General features: G+C 40.6%; 1 protein-coding gene across 1 annotated transcript in view; it reads right to left on the reverse strand.

Moving 5' to 3' along the window:
* LOC127910861 (metallophosphoesterase 1-like) overlaps window positions 1-15946 on the reverse strand; it is a 36281-nt gene extending 20335 nt beyond the window's left edge. The window contains exons 1-6 of the mRNA XM_052475925.1: window positions 15436-15946; window positions 15080-15188; window positions 13494-13597; window positions 10198-10278; window positions 7849-7960; window positions 4694-4771 (exon numbers count right to left, since the gene is read on the reverse strand). Coding sequence (XP_052331885.1) covers window positions 4694-4771; window positions 7849-7960; window positions 10198-10278; window positions 13494-13597; window positions 15080-15188; window positions 15436-15692 — 741 coding nt within the window. The 5' untranslated portion in view covers window positions 15693-15946. The remainder of the gene's footprint in view (window positions 1-4693; window positions 4772-7848; window positions 7961-10197; window positions 10279-13493; window positions 13598-15079; window positions 15189-15435) is intronic.
* Window positions 15947-20141: the final 4195 nt, after the last annotated feature.

Here is a 20141-nt window from a genome sequence, read left to right on the forward strand (position 1 = left end):
ATTACTATGTAACAGTGTAGTGGTTGTTACTATGTAACAGGGGTTATTACTATGTAATAGTGTAGTGGTTGTTAGTATGTAACAGTGTAGTGGTTGTTACTATGTAGCAGTGTGGTGGTTATTACTATGTAACAGTGTAGTGGTTGTTAGTATGTAACAGTGTAGTGGTTGTTACTATGTAGCAGTGTAGTGGTTATTACTATGTAACAGTGTATTGGTTATTACTATGTAACAGTGTAGTGGTTGTTACTATGTAGCAGTGTAGTGGTTATTACTATGTAACAGTGTAGTGGTTGTTAGTATGTAACTGTGTAGTGGTTGTTACTATGTAGCAGTGTAGTGGTTATTACTATGTAACAGTGTAGTGGTTGTTAGTATGTAACAGTGTAGTGGTTGTTAGTATGTAACAGTGTAGTGGTTATTACTATGTAACAGTGTATTGGTTATTACTATGTAACAGTGTAGTGGTTATTACTATGTAGCAGTGTCGGGGTTATTACTATGTAACAGTGGTTATTACTATGTAGCAGTGTCGGGGTTATTACTATGTAACAGGGGTTATTACTATGTAACAGTGTAGTGGTTATTACTATGTAACAGTGTAGTGGTTGTTAGTATGTAACTGTGTAGTGGTTGTTACTATGTAGCAGTGTAGTGGTTGTTACTATGTAATAGTGTAGTGGTTGTTACTATGTAACAGTATAGTGGTTATTACTATGTAACAGTGTAGTGGTTATTACTATGTAACAGTGTAGTGGTTATTACTATGTAATAGTGTAGTGGTTGTTACTATGTAACAGGGGTTATTACTATGTAACAGTGTAGTGGTTATTACTATGTAACAGTGTAGTGGTTATTACTATGTAACAGTGTAGTGGTTGTTACTATGTAACAGTGTAGTGGTTATTACTATGTAACAGTGTAGTGGTTATTACTATGTAATAGTGTAGTGGTTATTACTATGTAATAGTGTAGTGGTTGTTACTATGTAACAGGGGTTATTACTATGTAACAGTGTAGTGGTTATTACTATGTAACAGTGTAGTGGTTATTACTATGTAACAGTGTAGTGGTTATTACTATGTAACAGTGTAGTGGTTGTTACTATGTAACAGGTTATTACTATGTAACAGTGTAGTGGTTATTACTATGTAACAGTGTAGTGGTTGTTACTATGTAACAGTGTAGTGGTTATTACTATGTAACAGGGGTTATTACTATGTAACAGTGTAGTGGTTGTTACTATGTAACAGGTTATTACTATGTAACAGTGTAGTGGTTGTTACTATGTAACAGTGTAGTGGTTATTACTATGTAACAGTGTAGTGGTTGTTAGTGTGTAACAGTGTAGTGGTTGTTACTATGTAGCAGTGTAGTGGTTATTACTATGTAACAGGGGTTATTACTATGTAACAGTGTCGGGGTTATTACTATGTAACAGGGGTTATTACTATGTAACAGTGTAGCGGTTATTACTATGTAACAGTGTAGTGGTTATTACTATGTAACAGTGTAGTGGTTATTACTATGTAACAGTGTAGTGGTTATTACTATGTAACAGGGGTTATTACTATGTAACAGTGTAGCGGTTATTACTATGTAACAGTGTAGTGGTTATTACTATGTAACAGTGTAGTGGTTATTACTATGTAACAGTGTAGTGGTTATTACTATGTAACAGTGTAGTGGTTATTACTATGTAACAGGGGTTATTACTATGTAACAGTGTAGTGGTTGTTACTATGTAACAGTGTAGTGGTTATTACTATGTAACAGGGGTTATTACTATGTAACAGTGTAGTGGTTGTTACTATGTAACAGTGTAGTGGTTATTACTATGTAACAGGGGTTATTACTATGTAACAGTGTAGTGGTTATTACTATGTAACAGTGTAGTGGTTATTACTATGTAACAGGGGTTATTACTATGTAACAGTGTAGTGGTTGTTACTATGTAACAGGTTATTACTATGTAACAGTGTAGTGGTTGTTACTATGTAACAGGTTATTACTATGTAACAGTGTAGTGGTTGTTACTATGTAACAGGGGTTATTACTATGTAATAGTGTAGTGGTTGTTAGTATGTAACAGTGTAGTGGTTGTTACTATGTAGCAGTGTAGTGGTTATTACTATGTAACAGTGTAGTGGTTGTTAGTATGTAACAGTGTAGTGGTTGTTACTATGTAGCAGTGTAGTGGTTATTACTATGTAACAGTGTATTGGTTATTACTATGTAACAGTGTAGTGGTTGTTACTATGTAGCAGTGTAGTGGTTATTACTATGTAACAGTGTAGTGGTTGTTAGTATGTAACTGTGTAGTGGTTGTTACTATGTAGCAGTGTAGTGGTTATTACTATGTAACAGTGTATTGGTTATTACTATGTAACAGTGTAGTGGTTATTACTATGTAGCAGTGTCGGGGTTATTACTATGTAACAGTGGTTATTATTATGTAGCAGTGTCGCGGTTATTACTATGTAACAGGGGTTATTACTATGTAACAGTGTAGTGGTTATTACTATGTAACAGTGTAGTGGTTGTTACTATGTAGCAGTGTAGTGGTTGTTACTATGTAATAGTGTAGTGGTTGTTACTATGTAACAGTATAGTGGTTATTACTATGTAACAGTGTAGTGGTTATTACTATGTAACAGTGTAGTGGTTATTACTATGTAATAGTGTAGTGGTTGTTACTATGTAACAGGGGTTATTACTATGTAACAGTGTAGTGGTTATTACTATGTAACAGTGTAGTGGTTATTACTATGTAACAGTGTAGTGGTTATTACTATGTAACAGTGTAGTGGTTATTACTATGTAACAGTGTAGTGGTTGTTACTATGTAACAGTGTAGTGGTTATTACTATGTAACAGTGTAGTGGTTATTACTATGTAACAGTGTAGTGGTTATTACTATGTAACAGTGTAGTGGTTATTACTATGTAACAGTGTAGTGGTTATTACTATGTAACAGTGTAGTGGTTATTACTATGTAACAGTGTAGTGGTTGTTAGTATGTAACAGTGTAGTGGTTATTACTATGTAACAGTGTAGTGGTTATTACTATGTAACAGTGTAGTGGTTGTTAGTATGTAACAGTGTAGTGGTTATTACTATGTAACAGGTTATTACTATGTAACAGTGTAGTGGTTATTACTATGTAACAGTGTAGTGGTTATTACTATGTAACAGTGTAGTGGTTGTTAGTATGTAACAGTGTAGTGGTTATTACTATGTAACAGTGTAGTGGTTATTACTATGTAACAGTGTAGTGGTTATTACTATGTAACAGTGTAGTGGTTGTTAGTATGTAACAGTGTAGTGGTTATTACTATGTAACAGTGTAGTGGTTATTACTATGTAACAGTGTAGTGGTTGTTAGTATGTAACAGTGTAGTGGTTATTACTATGTAACAGTGTAGTGGTTATTACTATGTAACAGTGTAGTGGTTATTACTATGTAACAGTGTAGTGGTTGTTAGTATGTAACAGTGTAGTGGTTGTTACTATGTAACAGTGTAGTGGTTGTTAGTATGTAACAGTGTAGTGGTTATTACTATGTAACAGTGTAGTGGTTATTACTATGTAACAGTGTAGTGGTTGTTAGTATGTAACAGTGTAGTGGTTATTACTATGTAACAGTGTAGTGGTTATTACTATGTAACAGTGTAGTGGTTATTACTATGTAACAGTGTAGTGGTTATTACTATGTAACAGTGTAGTGGTTGTTACTATGTAACAGTGTAGTGGTTATTACTATGTAACAGTATGTTATTACTAAACAGTGTAGTGGTTGTTACTATGTAACAGTGTAGTGTTATTACTATGTAACAGTGTTGGTTATTACTATGTAACAGTGTAGTGGTTGTTAGTATGTAACAGTGTAGTGGTTATTACTATGTAACAGTGTAGTGGTTATTACTATGTAACAGTGTAGTGGTTATTACTATGTAACAGTGTAGTGGTTGTTACTATGTAACAGTGTAGTGGTTGTTACTATGTAACAGTGTAGTGGTTATTACTATGTAACAGTGTAGTGGTTATTACTATGTAACAGTGTAGTGGTTATTACTATGTAACAGTGTAGTGGTTATTACTATGTAACAGTGTAGTGGTTGTTAGTATGTAACAGTGTAGTGGTTATTACTATGTAACAGTGTAGTGGTTGTTACTATGTAACAGGTTATTACTATGTAACAGTGTAGTGGTTGTTACTATGTAAAAGTGTAGTGGTTATTACTATGTAACAGTGTAGTGGTTGTTAGTATGTAACAGTGTAGTGGTTATTACTATGTAACAGTGTAGTGGTTATTACTATGTAACAGTGTAGTGGTTGTTAGTATGTAACAGTGTAGTGGTTATTACTATGTAACAGTGTAGTGGTTGTTAGTATGTAACAGTGTAGTGGTTATTACTATGTAACAGTGTAGTGGTTATTACTATGTAACAGTGTAGTGGTTGTTAGTATGTAACAGTGTAGTGGTTGTTAGTATGTAACAGTGTAGTGGTTGTTACTATGTAACAGTGTAGTGGTTATTACTATGTAACAGTGTAGTGGTTATTACTATGTAACAGTGTAGTGGTTGTTAGTATGTAACAGTGTAGTGGTTATTACTATGTAACAGTGTAGTGGTTGTTACTATGTAACAGGTTATTACTATGTAACAGGGGTTATTAAGATTGCATCTACCTGCAGGATGATAGGTGTTGTAGAAGGATAGGTCCACGCGTCTTGGCAGTATTCTCTTATAATGCTGGACTCAGAATTCTGGTAGATAACAAAACATTGAAGGGAAACAGAGGAGAGGGTTGGTACATACAGTCGCAATATACATGCTGTTTTGTGCAATATTTTCCAAGGCCCTTCTCCCCCGATTGCTTAGTTTTTCCGGGCAGCCAGCTCTAGTAAGAGTCTTGGTGGTTCCAAACTTCCTCCATTTGAGAATGATGGAGGCCACTGTGTTCTTGGGGACCTTCAATGCTGCAGACATTTTTTGGTACCCTTCCTCAGATCTGTGCCTCGACACAATCCTGTCTCGGAGCTCTACGGACAATTTCTTCTACCTCATGGCTTGTTTTTTTGCTCGGACATACACTGTGTGCCCTAATATAGACAGGCGTGTGCCTTTCCAAATCATCTCCAATCAATATAATTTACCACAGCTGGACTCCAATTAAGTTGTAGAAACATCAAGGATGATCAATGGAAACAGGATGCACCTGAGCTCAATTTCGAGTCTCATATCGAAGGGTCTGAATACTTATGTACACAAAGTATTTAAGTTTTTAATTTTGAATAAATTAGGAAAACCTGTTTTCTCTTTGTCATGATGGGTTATTGTGTGTAGATTGAAGAAAAACATTTTTTAAAATCCATTTTAGAATAAGGCTGTAATGTAATTATGAGTTAAACAGTATGTAAACATTATTAAAGTGACCAGTGTTCCATTATTAAAGTGACCAGTGTTCCATTATTAAAGTGGCCAGTGTTCCATTATTAAAGGGACCAGTGTTCCATTATTAAAGTGGCCAGTGTTCCATTATTAAAGGGACCAGTGTTCCATTATTAAAGTGGCCAGTGTTCCATTATTAAAGGGACCAGTGTTCCATTATTAAAGTGACCAGTGTTCCATTATTAAAGGGACCAGTGTTCCATTATTAAAGGGACCAGTGTTCCATTATTAAAGGGACCAGTGTTCCATTATTAAAGTGACCAGTGTTCCATTATTAAAGTGACCAGTGTTCCATTATTAAAGTGACCAGTGTTCCATTATTAAAGTGACCAGTGTTCCATTATTAAAGGGACCAGTGTTCCATTATTAAAGTGACCAGTGTTCCATTATTAAAGTGACCAGTGTTCCATTATTAAAGTGAGCAGTGTTCCATTATTAAAGTGGCCAGTGTTCCATTATTAAAGGGACCAGTGTTCCATTATTAAAGTGACCAGTGTTCCATTATTAAAGGGACCAGTGTTCCATTATTAAAGTGACCAGTGTTCCATTATTAAAGTGACCAGTGTTCCATTATTAAAGTGACCAGTGTTCCATTATTAAAGTGACCAGTGTTCCATTATTAAAGTGACCAGTGTTCCATTATTAAAGTGACCAGTGTTCCATTATTAAAGTGACCAGTGTTCCATTATTAAAGTGACCAGTGTTCCATTATTAAAGTGATCAGTGTTCCATTATTAAAGTGACCAGTGTTCCATTATTAAAGGGACCAGTGTTCCATTATTAAAGTGACCAGTGTTCCATTATTAAAGGGACCAGTGTTCCATTATTAAAGTGACCAGTGTTCCATTATTAAAGTGACTAGTGATTCCATGTCTATATATATAGAGCAGCAGCCTCTAAGGTGCAGGGTTGAGTAACCGGGTGGTGCAGTCTCTAAGGTACAGGGTTGAATACCCAGGTGGTGCAGTCTCTAAGGTACAGGGTTGAATACCCGGGTGGTGCAGTCTCTAAGGTGCAGGGTTGAGTAACCGGGTGGTGCAGTCTCTAAGGTACAGGGTTGAATACCCAGGTGGTGCAGTCTCTAAGGTACAGGGTTGAATACCCGGGTGGTGCAGTCTCTAAGGTGCAGGGTTGAGTAACCGGGTTGTAGCCGGCTAGTGATGGCTATTTAACAGTCTGATGGCCTTGAGATAGAAGCTGTTTTCAGTCTCTCTGTCCCAGCTCGGGGTGAACAGGACGTGGCTCGGGTGGTTCATGTCCTTGATTATCTTTTCAGCCTTCCTGTGACATCAGGTGGTGTAGGTGTCCTGGAGGGCAGGTAGTTTGTCCCCGGTGATGCGTTGGAGAGACCACACTACCCTCTGGAGAGCCCTGAGGTTGCGGGTGGTGCAGTTGCAGTACCAGGCAGTAAAGAACCTCACCTTCTCCCTGTAAACTGTCTCGTCATTGTTGGTAATCAAGCCTACTACTGTTGTATCATCTGCAAACTTAATGATTAAGTTGGAGGCGTGCTTGGCCACGAAGTCATGGGTGAACAGGGAGTACAGGAGGGGGCTGAGAACGCTTCCTTGTGGGGCCCCAGTGTTGAGGATCAGCGAAGTGGAGATGTTACTACCCTCACCACCTGGGGGCGGCCCGTCAGGAAGTCCAGTACCCAGTTGCACAGGTTCAGGGTCGAGACCCAGGGTCTTGAGCTTGATGACGAGTTTGGAGGGTTCTATGGTGTTGAATGGGGCGGTAAGCAAATTGAAGTGGGTCTAGGGTGTCAGGTAAGGTGGAGGTGATATGATCCTTGACTAGCCTCTCGGAGCACTTCATGATGACAGAAGTGAGTGCTATGGGACGAAAGTAATTTAGTTCAGTTATCTTTTCTTTCTTGGTTCTTCAGTTATCTTTGCTTTCTTGGTTCTTCAGTTATCTTCGCCCCCCCCCCCGCCTTTCTTCTTCAAAGAGAGTTCATTATTCCTGTCTGTGCGATGTACTGAGATCCCAGCTGGCTGTTTCGATAGGGACAGTTTGTCCAGAGAGAGCCTCGCTCTCATGAAACAGAGTATGTTACAATCCCCGATGTCTCTCTGGAAGGAGATCCTCGCCCTGAGCTCGTCTACTTTATGATCCAGAGACTGAACATTAGCGAGTAATACACTCGGAAGCGGTGGATGGCGTGCGCGCCTCCTGAGTCCTCTTCTCCGCCAGCGGAGTCTTGGAGCTTCTGGAATAAGTTCAATTTCCCCGAGGGGGTACGAACAAAGGATCCGCTTCAGGAAAGTCGTAACGAATCAGACTCCAGCTTTAACTCCTTTAAATGTCTGAGTTGTAGAGGGCACTCACTGGGAATAGTTTAGGTCCCTGGACTCTTGGTGTGGGTGTGTGTGGGTGGTAGAAGACCCACCTGTAGTAGTGAACAGTTGAGGTCCCTGGACAGTGTGTGAAGCTGTTTCTCCACTGATTGGCAGATAGGACAACCGTCACCATGCAACGCCACGCTGTTGACCAACAGAAAGCTAGAGAAAAAAACGAGAGACACAAACCTGTTCACCAGTAGAGTGACAACACCTTAGGGTTCATACAGTAGAGACAACACCTTAGGGTTTATACAGTAGAGAGACAACACCTTAGGGTTTATACAGTAGAGAGACAACACCTTAGGGTTTATACAGTAGAGAGACAACACCTTGGGGTTTATACAGTAGAGAGACAACACCTTAGGGTTTATACAGTAGAGAGACAACACCTTAGGGTTTATACAGTAGAGAGACAACACCTTAGGGTTTATACAGTAGAGAGACAACACCTTAGGGTTTATACAGTAGAGAGACAACACCTTGGGATTCATACAGTAGAGACAACACCTTAGGGTTTATACAGTAGAGAGACAACACCTTGTGGTTTATACAGTAGAGAGACAACACCTTGGGGTTTATACAGTAGAGAGACAACACCTTGGGATTCATACAGTAGAGACAACACCTTAGGGTTTATACAGTAGAGAGACAACACCTTAGGGTTTATACAGTAGAGAGACAACACCTTAGGGTTTATACAGTAGAGAAACAACACCTTAGGGTTTATACAGTAGAGAGACAACACCTTAGGGTTTATACAGTAGAGAGACAACACCTTAGGGTTTATACAGTAGAGAGACACCACCTTGGGGTTCATACAGTAGAGAGACAACACCTTGTGGTTTATACAGTAGAGAGACAACACCTTAGGGTTTATACAGTAGAGAGACAACACCTTAGGGTTTATACAGTAGAGAGACAACACCTTAGGGTTTATACAGTAGAGAGACAACACCTTGGGGTTTATACAGTAGAGAGACAACACCTTAGGGTTTATACAGTAGAGAGACAACACCTTAGGGTTTATACAGTAGAGAGACAACACCTTGGGGTTTATACAGTAGAGACACAACACCTTGGGGTTTATACAGTAGAGACACAACACCTTGGGGTTTATACAGTAGAGAGACAACACCTTGGGGTTTATACAGTAGAGAGACAACACCTTGGGGTTTATACAGTAGAGAGACAACACCTTGGGGTTTATACAGTAGAGAGACAACACCTTAGGGTTTATACAGTAGAGAGACAACACCTTAGGGTTTATACAGTAGAGAGACAACACCTTAGGGTTTATACAGTAGAGAGACAACACCTTGGGGTTTATACAGTAGAGAGACAACACCTTTGGGTTTATACAGTAGAGAGACAACACCTTAGGGTTCATACAGTAGAGAGACAACACCTTAGGGTTTATACCGTAGAGAGACAACACCTTGGGGTTCATACAGTAGAGACAACACCTTAGGGTTTATACAGTAGAGAGACAACACCTTGGGGTTTATACAGTAGAAAGAGACAACACCTTATAGGTTTATACAAGCAAGAAAGACAACACCTTAGGAGTTTATAAGAGACAGAGACAACACCTTAGGGTTTATACAGTAGAGAGACAACACCTTAGGGTTTATACCGTAGAGAGACAACACCTTAGGGTTTATACAGTAGAGAGACAACACCTTGGGGTTTATACAGTAGAGAGACAACACCTTAGGGTTTATACAGTAGAGAGACAACACCTTAGGGTTTATACAGTAGAGAGACAACACCTTAGGGTTTATACAGTAGAGAGACAACACCTTGGGGTCTCACAGAATACATACAGGCTGGGGGTTGAATAGAGAGAGACAGAGGGAAAGAGAGGAAGAGATAGGGGGGAACAAGCAAGAAAGACAACAGAGAGAAAGGGAGAGAGAGGAAGAGACAGAGGGACAGAGAGGAAGAGAGAGGGAGAGCGAGAGAGAAGGGAGCAAGCAAGACAGAGATAAGAGAGATGATAGAAATGATAGAGTGGGGATGGAGAGAGAAAGAGACAGAGGAAAAGAGAGGAAGAGAGAGGGAGAGCGAGAGAGAAGGGAGCAAGCAAGACAGAGATAAGAGAGATGATAGAGATGATAGAGTGGGGATGGAGAGAGAAAGAGACAGAGGAAAAGAGAGGAAGAGAGAGCGGAACAAGTGAGATAGAGATAAGAGAAACAGGGTAGAGATGATAGTGAGAGGAAGAGAGAGGGGAACAAGCGAGACAGAGATAAGAGAAACAGGGTAGAGATGATAGAGTGAGTGAGAGGAAGAGAGAGGGGAACAAGCGAGACAGAGATTAGAGAGACAGGGTAGAGATGATAGAGTGGGTATGGAAAGAGATTTACATAAGGAGGTCAAACAGCACAGTGACTTACTTCACTCCTTTCTTGGTGACCATTCTGGTGGAGGTGGTATTGAAGGCCTTCTCAAAGCGCTGTAACTTGAACCAGTCCATTCTTCAGGAGGACAAAGAACCAAGACAGTTAGACTTCAGTCCACGTAACAGAGAGGTTACCGTACCGGAATGTTCACGTAACAGAGAGGTTACCGTACCGGAATGTTCACGAAACAGAGAGGTTACCGTACGGTACTAGAATGTTCACGTAACAGAGAGGTTACCGTACGGTACCAGAATGTTCACGTAACAGAGAGGTTACCGTACGGTACTAGAATGTTCACGTAACAGAGAGGTTACCGTACGGTACTAGAATGTTCACGTAACAGAGAGGTTACCGTACGGTACTAGAATGTTCACGTAACAGAGAGGTTACCGTACGGTACTAGAATGTTCACGTAACAGAGAGGTTACGGTACTAGAATGTTCACGTAACAGAGAGGTACTAGAATGTTCACGTAACAGAGAGGTTACCGTGAATGTTCACGTAACAGTTACTAGAATGTTCACGTAACAGAGAGGTTACCGTACGGTACTAGAATGTTCACGTAACAGAGAGGTTACCGTACCGGTACTGTTCAGTAACAGAGAGGTTACCGTTGTTCACGTAACAGAGAGGTTACCGTACGGTACTAGAATGTTCACGTAACAGAGAGGTTACCGTAACAGAGAGGTTACCGTGTTCACGTAACAGAGATGTTACACGGTACCGGAAATGTTCACGTAACAGAGAGGTTACCGTACGGTACCGGAATGTTCACGTAACAGAGAGGTTACCGTAACAGAGTACCGAATGTTCACGTAACAGAGAGGTTACCGTACGGTACGGTTCACGTAACAGAGAGGTTACCGTACGAATGTTCACGTAACAGAGAGGTTACCGTACGGTACTAGAATGTTCACGTAACAGAGAGGTTACTGTACGGTACTAGAATGTTCACGTAACAGAGAGGTTACCGTACGGTACTAGAATGTTCACGTAACAGAGAGGTTACCGTACGGTACTAGAATGTTCACGTAACAGAGAGGTTACCGTACGGTACTAGAATGTTCACGTAACAGAGAGGTTACCGTACGGTACTAGAATGTTCACGTAACAGAGAGGTTACCGTACGGTACTAGAATGTTCACGTAACAGAGAGGTTACCGTACGGTACTAGAATGTTCACGTAACAGAGAGGTTACTGTACTAGAATGTTCACGTAACAGAGAGGTTACCGTACGGTACTAGAATGTTCACGTAACAGAGATGTTCACGTACTAGAATGTTCACGAACAGAGTTACTGTACGGTACTAGAATGTTCACGTAACAGAGAGGTTACCGTACGGTACTAGAATGTTCACGTAACAGAGAGGTTACCGTACGGTACTAGAATGTTCACGTAACAGAGAGGTTACCGTACGGTACTAGAATGTTCACGTAACAGAGAGGTTATTGTACGGTACTAGAATGTTCACAGAGAGGTTATTGTACTACTAGAATGTTCACGTAACAGAGAGGTTATTGTACGGTACTAGAATGTTCACAGAGAGGTTATTGTACGGTACTAGAATGTTCACATAACAGAGAGATTACCGTACGGTACTAGAATGTTCACGTAACAGAGAGGTTACCGTACGGTACTAGAATGTTCACGTAACAGAGAGGTTACCGTACGGTACTAGAATGTTCACGTAACAGAGAGGTTACCGTACAGTACTAGAATGTTCACGTAACAGAGAGGTTACCGTACGGTACTAGGTCTATACATTGAATTATTTCACTATTCCACATTATGCTTTGGCCTTTTCATAATCCGCAAACGAGAAGGCAAAAACATAGATTTTGAAAAGGCCTCATTGACTTGACATAACATTCATAATTCAGGTTTACAGTATAGACATGGCAACTTGGGCTACAGTATAATGTGCCATCAGTATAATGTGCCATCAGTCTAGATTCTACAGTATAATGTGCCATCAGTATAGATTCTACAGTATAATGTGCCATCAGTATAGATTCTACAGTATAATGTGCCATCAGTCTAGATTCTACAGTATAATGTGCCATCAGTATAGATTCTACAGTATAATGTGCCATCAATCTAGATTCTACAGTATAATGTGCCATCAGTATAGATTCTACAGTATAATGTGCCATCAGTCTAGATTCTACAGTATAATGTGCCATCAGTCTAGATTCTACAGTATAATGTGCCATCAGTCTAGATTCTACAGTATAATGTGCCATCAGTCTAGATTCTACAGTATAATGTGCCATCAGTATAGATTCTACAATATAATGTGCCATCAGTCTAAATTCTACAGTATAATGTGCCATCAGTATAGATTCTACAATATAATGTGCCATCAGTATAGATTCTACAGTATAATGTGCCATCAGTCTAGATTATACAGTATAATGTGCCATCAGTATAGATTCTACAGTATAATGTGCCATCAGTCTAGATTCTACAGTATAATGTGCCATCAGTCTAGATGCTACAGTATAATGTGCCATCAGTATAGATTCTACAATATAATGTGCCATCAGTCTAAATTCTACAGTATAATGTGCCATCAGTATAGATTCTACAATATAATGTGCCATCAGTCTAGATTCTACAGTATAATGTGCCATCAGTATAGATTCTACAGTGTAATGTGCCATCAGTCTAGATTCTACAGTATAATGTGCCATCAGTCTAGATTCTACAGTATAATGTGCCATCAGTCTAGATTCTACAGTATAATGTGCCATCAGTATAGATTCTACAGTATAATGTGCCATCAGTCTAGATTCTACAGTATAATGTGCCATCAGTATAGATTCTACAGTATAATGTGCCATCAGTCTAGATTCTACAGTATAATGTGCCATCAGTCTAGATTCTACAGTATAATGTGCCATCAGTATAGATTCTACAATATAATGTGCCATCAGTCTAGATTCTACAGTATAATGTGCCATCAGTATAGATTCTACAGTATAATGTGCCATCAGTCTAGATTCTACAGTATAATGTGCCATCAGTATAGATTCTACAGTATAATGTGCCATCAGTATAGATTATACAGTATAATGTGCCATCAGTATAGATTCTACAGTATAATGTGCCATCAGTATAGATTCTACAGTATAATGTGCCATCAGTATAGATTCTACAGTATAATGTGCCATCAGTATAGATTCTACAGTATAATGTGCCATCAGTATAGATTCTACAGTATAATGTGCCATCAGTATAGATTCTACAGTATAATGTGCCATCAGTTCATGGTGGATGTTCACATACTCGTAGTGGAAGCCGATGTCGTGGTTTCCAACCAGAACTACCAGCTCTGTGTCACTGGGATGTCTAAACATCTTCTGGAAGCGACAGACATCATCCTCCCAGTTCTGTAACGTGGGGAAATAAAACCCAAGGTACAGTTGAAGTTGGGAAGTTTACATACACCATAGCCAAATACATTTCAACTCAGTTTTTCACAATTCCTGACATTTAATAATAAAGTAAAAATTCCCTGTCTTAGGTCAGTTAGGATCACCACTTTATTTTAAGAATGTGAAATGTCAGAATAATAGTAGAGAGAATTATTTATTTCAGCTTTTATTTCTTTCATCACATTCCCAGTGGGTCAGAAGTTTACATACACTCAATTAGTATTTGGTAGCATTGCCTTTAAATTGTTTCACTTGGGTCAAACATTTTGGGTAGCCTTCCACAAGCTTCCCACAACAAGTTGGGTGAATCTTTGTCCCCATGTGTAGTTGCACACTGTAGTCTGGCTTTTTTTATGGTGGTTTTGGAGCAGTGGCTTCTTCCTTGCTGAGCGGCCTTTCAGGTTATGTTGATATAGGACTTGTTTTACTGTGGATATAGATACTTTTGTACCTGTTTCCTCCAGCATCTTCACAAGGTTGATTTGCACCAAAGTACGTTCATCTCTAGGAGACAGAATGCGTCCCCTTCCTGAGCGGTATGATGGCTGCGTAGTCCCATGGTGTTTATACTTGTGTACTATTGTTTGTACAGATGAACGTGGTTCCTTCAGGCGTTTGGAAATTGCTCCCAAGGATGAACCAGACTTGTGGAGGTCTACAATTATTTTTCTGAAGTTTTGATTTTCCAATGATGTCAAGCAAAAGAGGCACTGAGTTTGAAGGTTGGCCTTGAAATACATCCACAGCTACACCTCCAATTGACTCAAATTATGTCAATTATCCTATCAGAAGCTTCTAAAGCCATGACATCATCTTCTGGAATTTTCCAAGATGTTTGAAGGCAGAGTCAACTTAATGTATTTAATTTATGTATGTAAATTTAGTGTATGTAAACTTCTGACCCACTGGAATTGTGATACAGTGAATTATAAGTGAAATAATCTGTCTGTAAACAATTGTTGGTAAAATTACTTGTCATGCACAAAGTAGATGTCCTAACAGACTTATAAAAAAAAAACTATAGTTTAACAAGAAATGTGTGGAGCGGTTGAAAAACAAGTTTTAATGACTCCAACCTAAGTATGTGATCTTCCGACTTCAACTGTATATATATATATATATATGTATATATATATATATTTTAATACATGAAGTAGAATAGAGTAGAACAATAGTTATAAATATAGCAGATATATACACCATTACAGAAACACTATTACAGATACATGTAATAGTGTTTCTGACCTAAATATTTTAGGTCTATGACCATTACAGAAAGATGCCTAGCGTTGCAAGAATTAACATTAAAGGGTTTGGTCCTCTTTGCGTAATGGCTAGGACTAAGAGTTGTAGGTTTCGAATCCACCCCCCACACACACACCACCACCACCAAATTCACTGCAGTAGACCTACAAGGTGCTTGTTATGGCTCCATACCTTCGGAGAGCTCCATTTCCCCTCATCGAACACATCCCCCAGTATAAAGACGACCTCAGGTCGGAGCAGGGCCAGAGCGGTCTGGAAAGCTCGTTCCATCTGCCATTCCCTGGGTTGCACAGAGACAGACCACACGTCAGTCAATCATCCGTCAGCACCATGCATTATTACCCTTGCCTGTTGTTATTGCTGACGACTGAACTGCAGTAATCTGCTTAGAGACAGCGTGGATATAGGCTGACACCGAGCGTCACGCGGTCCCTAGAAACTATGCAAAACATACTTTCCTGTTGTTGTGGTTGTTTCACAATACAATAAAATGCATAATAACATATAGATTTATGAGGATGAATTACCTTCGCAGTTTGTCGAACCAGTGCCCTCCGACAGCGCCGAGGAGGTGCGTGTCTGACAGCACCATAGCGCGGAGAACCTCCGGCTCTGGTTGGCCGTCTGCGCTCCTCTCACTCGCCGGGGCACCATGGTCGATCCCAGGCCAACCACACTGTAATATCGCGGCGTAATAAATCAGATACTCACAGAATATGAAAACGCTGCAAACCGCTCCGAACAGGACAATAACAGCGCTGCATGCGACGCTCAAACACGACATGATATATCTATTGTTGTTTTCAGATGACCTGCAATAGAGGCGCACTGATGGAGCCGCGCTTCACCAGGCATCGTCTTTTTTTTATCTTCAAACCTAAATATCAATGCCTGCGTGACGTTATCATCGCATTGTGCAAAATGTAATATAAATACCGTATAGGCCTATAATAATATTTTTTTTAAAATTCAAAGATCCGACCGCGGCGGATAGCCTTATCTCCTCCAATCAAGCGGTCGATTGGTGAGCGGTTGAGTTCTGCGGGGTGCTCTTTAAAGGGTATATTTTCACCACTTCCGGGGACATAATTGATGGGAGACTTTGTGGATTCTGCGGTCTTTTAAATGGCATTATCACCAGGGCTCATTCAGTAATATAGTTTCTTATGTAATTCCTGAGGATGTGTTTCCCCCACGCTGGTCTAAGGCGGCAGGGTAGTCTAGTGGTTCGAGCGTTGGACTAGTAACCGAAAGGCAAGTTCGAATCCCCGAGCTGACAAGGTACAAATCTGTCGTTCTGCCCCTGAACAGGCAGTTAACCCACTGTTCCTAGGCCGTCATTGAAAATAAGAATTTGTTCTTAACTGACTTGCCTGGTTAAATAAAGGTAAAAATCAAATGGTCATAACGACTCCTTGATAGTAGGATAATTATTAACTAATAATAACTAACTATAAACTAACTAATAATAACGATAGAATAATCATTATAAACACAGGGTCGTTACAATAATATAGTTCACACATACTTCAGTTAATTTTTGGTCAATACACAAAGGTTTTGATACGTTCTAGGCCAATGATACGTTCTAGTGTAAACTGTATCAATATGGGCCTAATGTAACACGCTGACCAAACTGGCTCTGCTCTGCGTCACCCCCCATCGTGCTGCGTGTTGATTTGTTCTATCCTCATGACGGTGCAAATTAAAATACCAAAACTGTGAATCAACTATATTCATTTTTTGGTGGGGACATGTAGAAACACACGAAACATTCATGGACATTTAGCTAGCTGGCTGTTTCTAGCTCATTTGTCCTGGGAGATAAACATGGTGTTTTTATTTGACCTGAAATTATACATCTTTTTAGCTGGATTTATTATAGAATTTTGACCCATTTTTGAATTATACAAAATCGTGTGTTTCTCTACTCCCAACAATTATTCCACAGATAAAAGGGAAGTTAAGTTTCCCTTATTAATCTCTCATCTTCACGTTTCTTCTTCTGTGGATTTGATATTATATGGCAGTTGGCAACTACCTTTAAGGTGCATCACCGTTTCCAGCTGGACTGAAGTGTGAACCCCCACATGGTGGACCCCCACATGGTGGACCCCCCACATGGTGGACCCCACCATGGTGAACCCCCACATGGTGGACCCCCACATGGTGGACCCCCCACATGGTGACCCCCACATGGTGGACCCCCCACATGGTGACCCCCCACATGGTGGACCCCCCATGGTGACCCCCCCCATGGTGACCCCCCACATGGTGGACCCCCCACATGGTGGACCCCCCACATGGTGACCCCCCACATGGTGGACCCCCCCCACATGGTGGACCCCCCACATGGTGGACCCCCCCACATGGTGGACCCCCACATGGTGGACCCCCCATGGTGACCCCCCACATGGTGGACCCCCCACATGGTGGACCCCCCACATGGTGGACCCCCCACATGGTGGACCCCCCCCCCCACATGGTGGACCCCCACATGGTGGACCCCCACATGGTGGACCCCCCACATGGTGAACCCCCACATGGTGAACCCCCCACATGGTGGACCCCCACATGGTGGACCCCCCGCATGGTGAACCCCCCACATGGTGGACCCCCCCACATGGTGGACCCCCACATGGTGGACCCCCCCCCACATGGTGGACCCCCCCACATGGTCCTCCTAAAAGCCAGTAGATGGGTTACCTGACGATGTGTACGCTTCAATGGGGGCAGGAGTCCGTGTGTTGTTGTGAGTCTGGATGGCCAGACAGCTACCAACAACGAACAAGAAACTGCCATGAGGGGAATCACAAGTGGCTCGTTTCAGCTCGTTTTATCTTTATCTTGAGGTGTTTGGATGGATTTCATGTCATTTAGCTAGCTAGCTAACCAACAACTGTTACGATGTATTTGAGAGATAACAAGGGCTCATTGTGCAACTTTATTTTTTCAATCAACATGGGAGACTAAATATAGTTGACATGTGTGCAACAATCTAAGCCAACCCCATTGCCCCATAGCTGTGCACCTTCGGGTTTGTTGCAGCATCTCAAATAGAACCAGGTTCTGTTCCAATAGAACCACGTTCTGGTCCAATAGAATCACGTTCTGGTCAAATAGAACCAGGTTCTGTTCACATAGAACCACGTTCTGTTCCAATAGAACCACGTTCTGGTCCAATAGAACCAGGTTCTGTTCAAATAGAACCACGTTCTGGTCCAATAGAACCACGTTCTGGTCCAATAGAACCACGTTCTGTTCCAATAGAACCACGTTCTGTTCCAATAGAACCACGTTCTGGTCCAATAGAACCAGGTTCTGTTCACATAGAACCACGTTCTGGTCCAATAGAACCAGGTTCTGTTCAAGAACCAGGTTCTGTTCAGAACCACGTTCTGTTCACATAGAACCATGTTCTGTTCCAATAGAACCACGTTCTGTTCCAATAGAACCACGTTCTGGTCCAATAGAACCAGGTTCTGTTCACAATAGAACCACGTTCTGGTCCAATAGAACCACGTTCTGGTCAAATCCAGGTTCTGTTCAATAGAACCACGTTCTGTTCCAATAGAACCACGTTCTGGTCCAATAGAACCAGGTTCTGTTCAAATAGAACCACGTTCTGGTCCAATAGAACCAGGTTCTGTTCACATAGAACCACGTTCTGGTCCAATAGAACCAGGTTCTGGTCAAATAGAACCAGGTTCTGTTCACATAGAACCACGTTCTGTTCCAATAGAACCAAGTTCTGTTCCAATAGAACCACATTCTGTTCCAATAGAACCACGTTCTGGTCCAATAGAACCAGGTTCTGTTCACATAGAACCACGTTCTGGTCCAATAGAACCAGGTTCTGGTCAAATAGAACCAGGTTCTGTTCACATAGAACCACGTTCTGTTCCAATAGAACCAAGTTCTGTTCCAATAGAACCACGTTCTGGTCCACTAGAACCACGTTGTGGTCTAATAGTTTGGTTCAAATAGAACCAAGTTCTGTTCCTATAGAACCATGTTCTGGTCCAATAGTTCTGCTCAAATAGAACTAAGTTCTGTTCCAATAGAACCACATTCTGTTTAAATAGAACCATGTTCTGGTCCAATAGTTCTGCTCAAATAGAACTAAGTTCTGTTCCAATAGAACCACGTTCTGTTTAAATAGAACCACGTTCTGGTCCAATAGTTCGGTTCAAATAGAACCGAGTTCTATTTTAGCCCCTGGTTACGCAAATCTCTGTTGACGTACGCGAGCAGTTGGGATGAAATTATTGAATAATGTATGTGTATAAGTAATTGGCAATGCTTACGCAACGTGACATGTTTGGTGAGCAGTTAAGGCATACTGTACTGCTGTACTGCTGTACTATTGTACTGCTGTACTGCTGTGATGGGAGACAAACAAATTACAACTCCATCCCACAGAAAACAGGCTGCCATTTCAAAACAACTCTTACTCTAAAATAACATTTCCTTCATTCCAACCTCATAGTGTGGAAGTATATATATTATATTTTTTTGTATGTTTTTGACTGAACTGGGCCTTTAAACGAGATTAACGTCTTTAGAGCGGCTATCTAATTTACTAAACTAACGGCAACTGCCTCGCCTGTAGAGATTAGTTTGTATCTGGGATTTGACCATCAGGACTGGACTCAGATTGGCAAACTATCCAATCTAAGAAAAGATCAGGAGCGTAATGTAACTAACCAGATTATCATGATCATCCGAACCTTTCCTGACCCATGAACAGCTTTAAAGTACAATTACCAGCTTAAACCGGGTTAGTTTAGAGCCATGTTTTGCTGTACAAACTACAAACCAAATGGAGGAGAAAAAAAGAAAATCATTGTTTATTCTTTCAAAGACATTTGTTAATTAATAAACACCAGTTAAATAGCCCTGTACAGAATGAGTGTGTCGTTGTGTTTTGTCACAAGACTGAAACATTGAGTTGAAAGGAGTCCGTCGCAGGACCTTGAGTCAGCTGAAAGCCATAGCCTGAGAAACAAATGTTCAGATTAAACTCCTAATATCAGTGGAAAGTTAGCGATTAGTTACAGAGAACTGCCCCTATTTACAAAGCGTCTCACAGTAGGAGTGCTGATCTCAGATCAGATCCTCTCTGTCCATGTAGTTCTTATTCACAACAATCTAAAAGGCTACACTGATCCTAGATCAGCACTCCTACTCGTTTGCTTTATGAATACAAACCCTGACCTATAAATGATAGAAA

The sequence above is a fragment of the Oncorhynchus keta genome, chromosome 23, assembly GCF_023373465.1.
Source record: "Oncorhynchus keta strain PuntledgeMale-10-30-2019 chromosome 23, Oket_V2, whole genome shotgun sequence".
Taxonomy (NCBI): domain Eukaryota; kingdom Metazoa; phylum Chordata; class Actinopteri; order Salmoniformes; family Salmonidae; genus Oncorhynchus; species Oncorhynchus keta.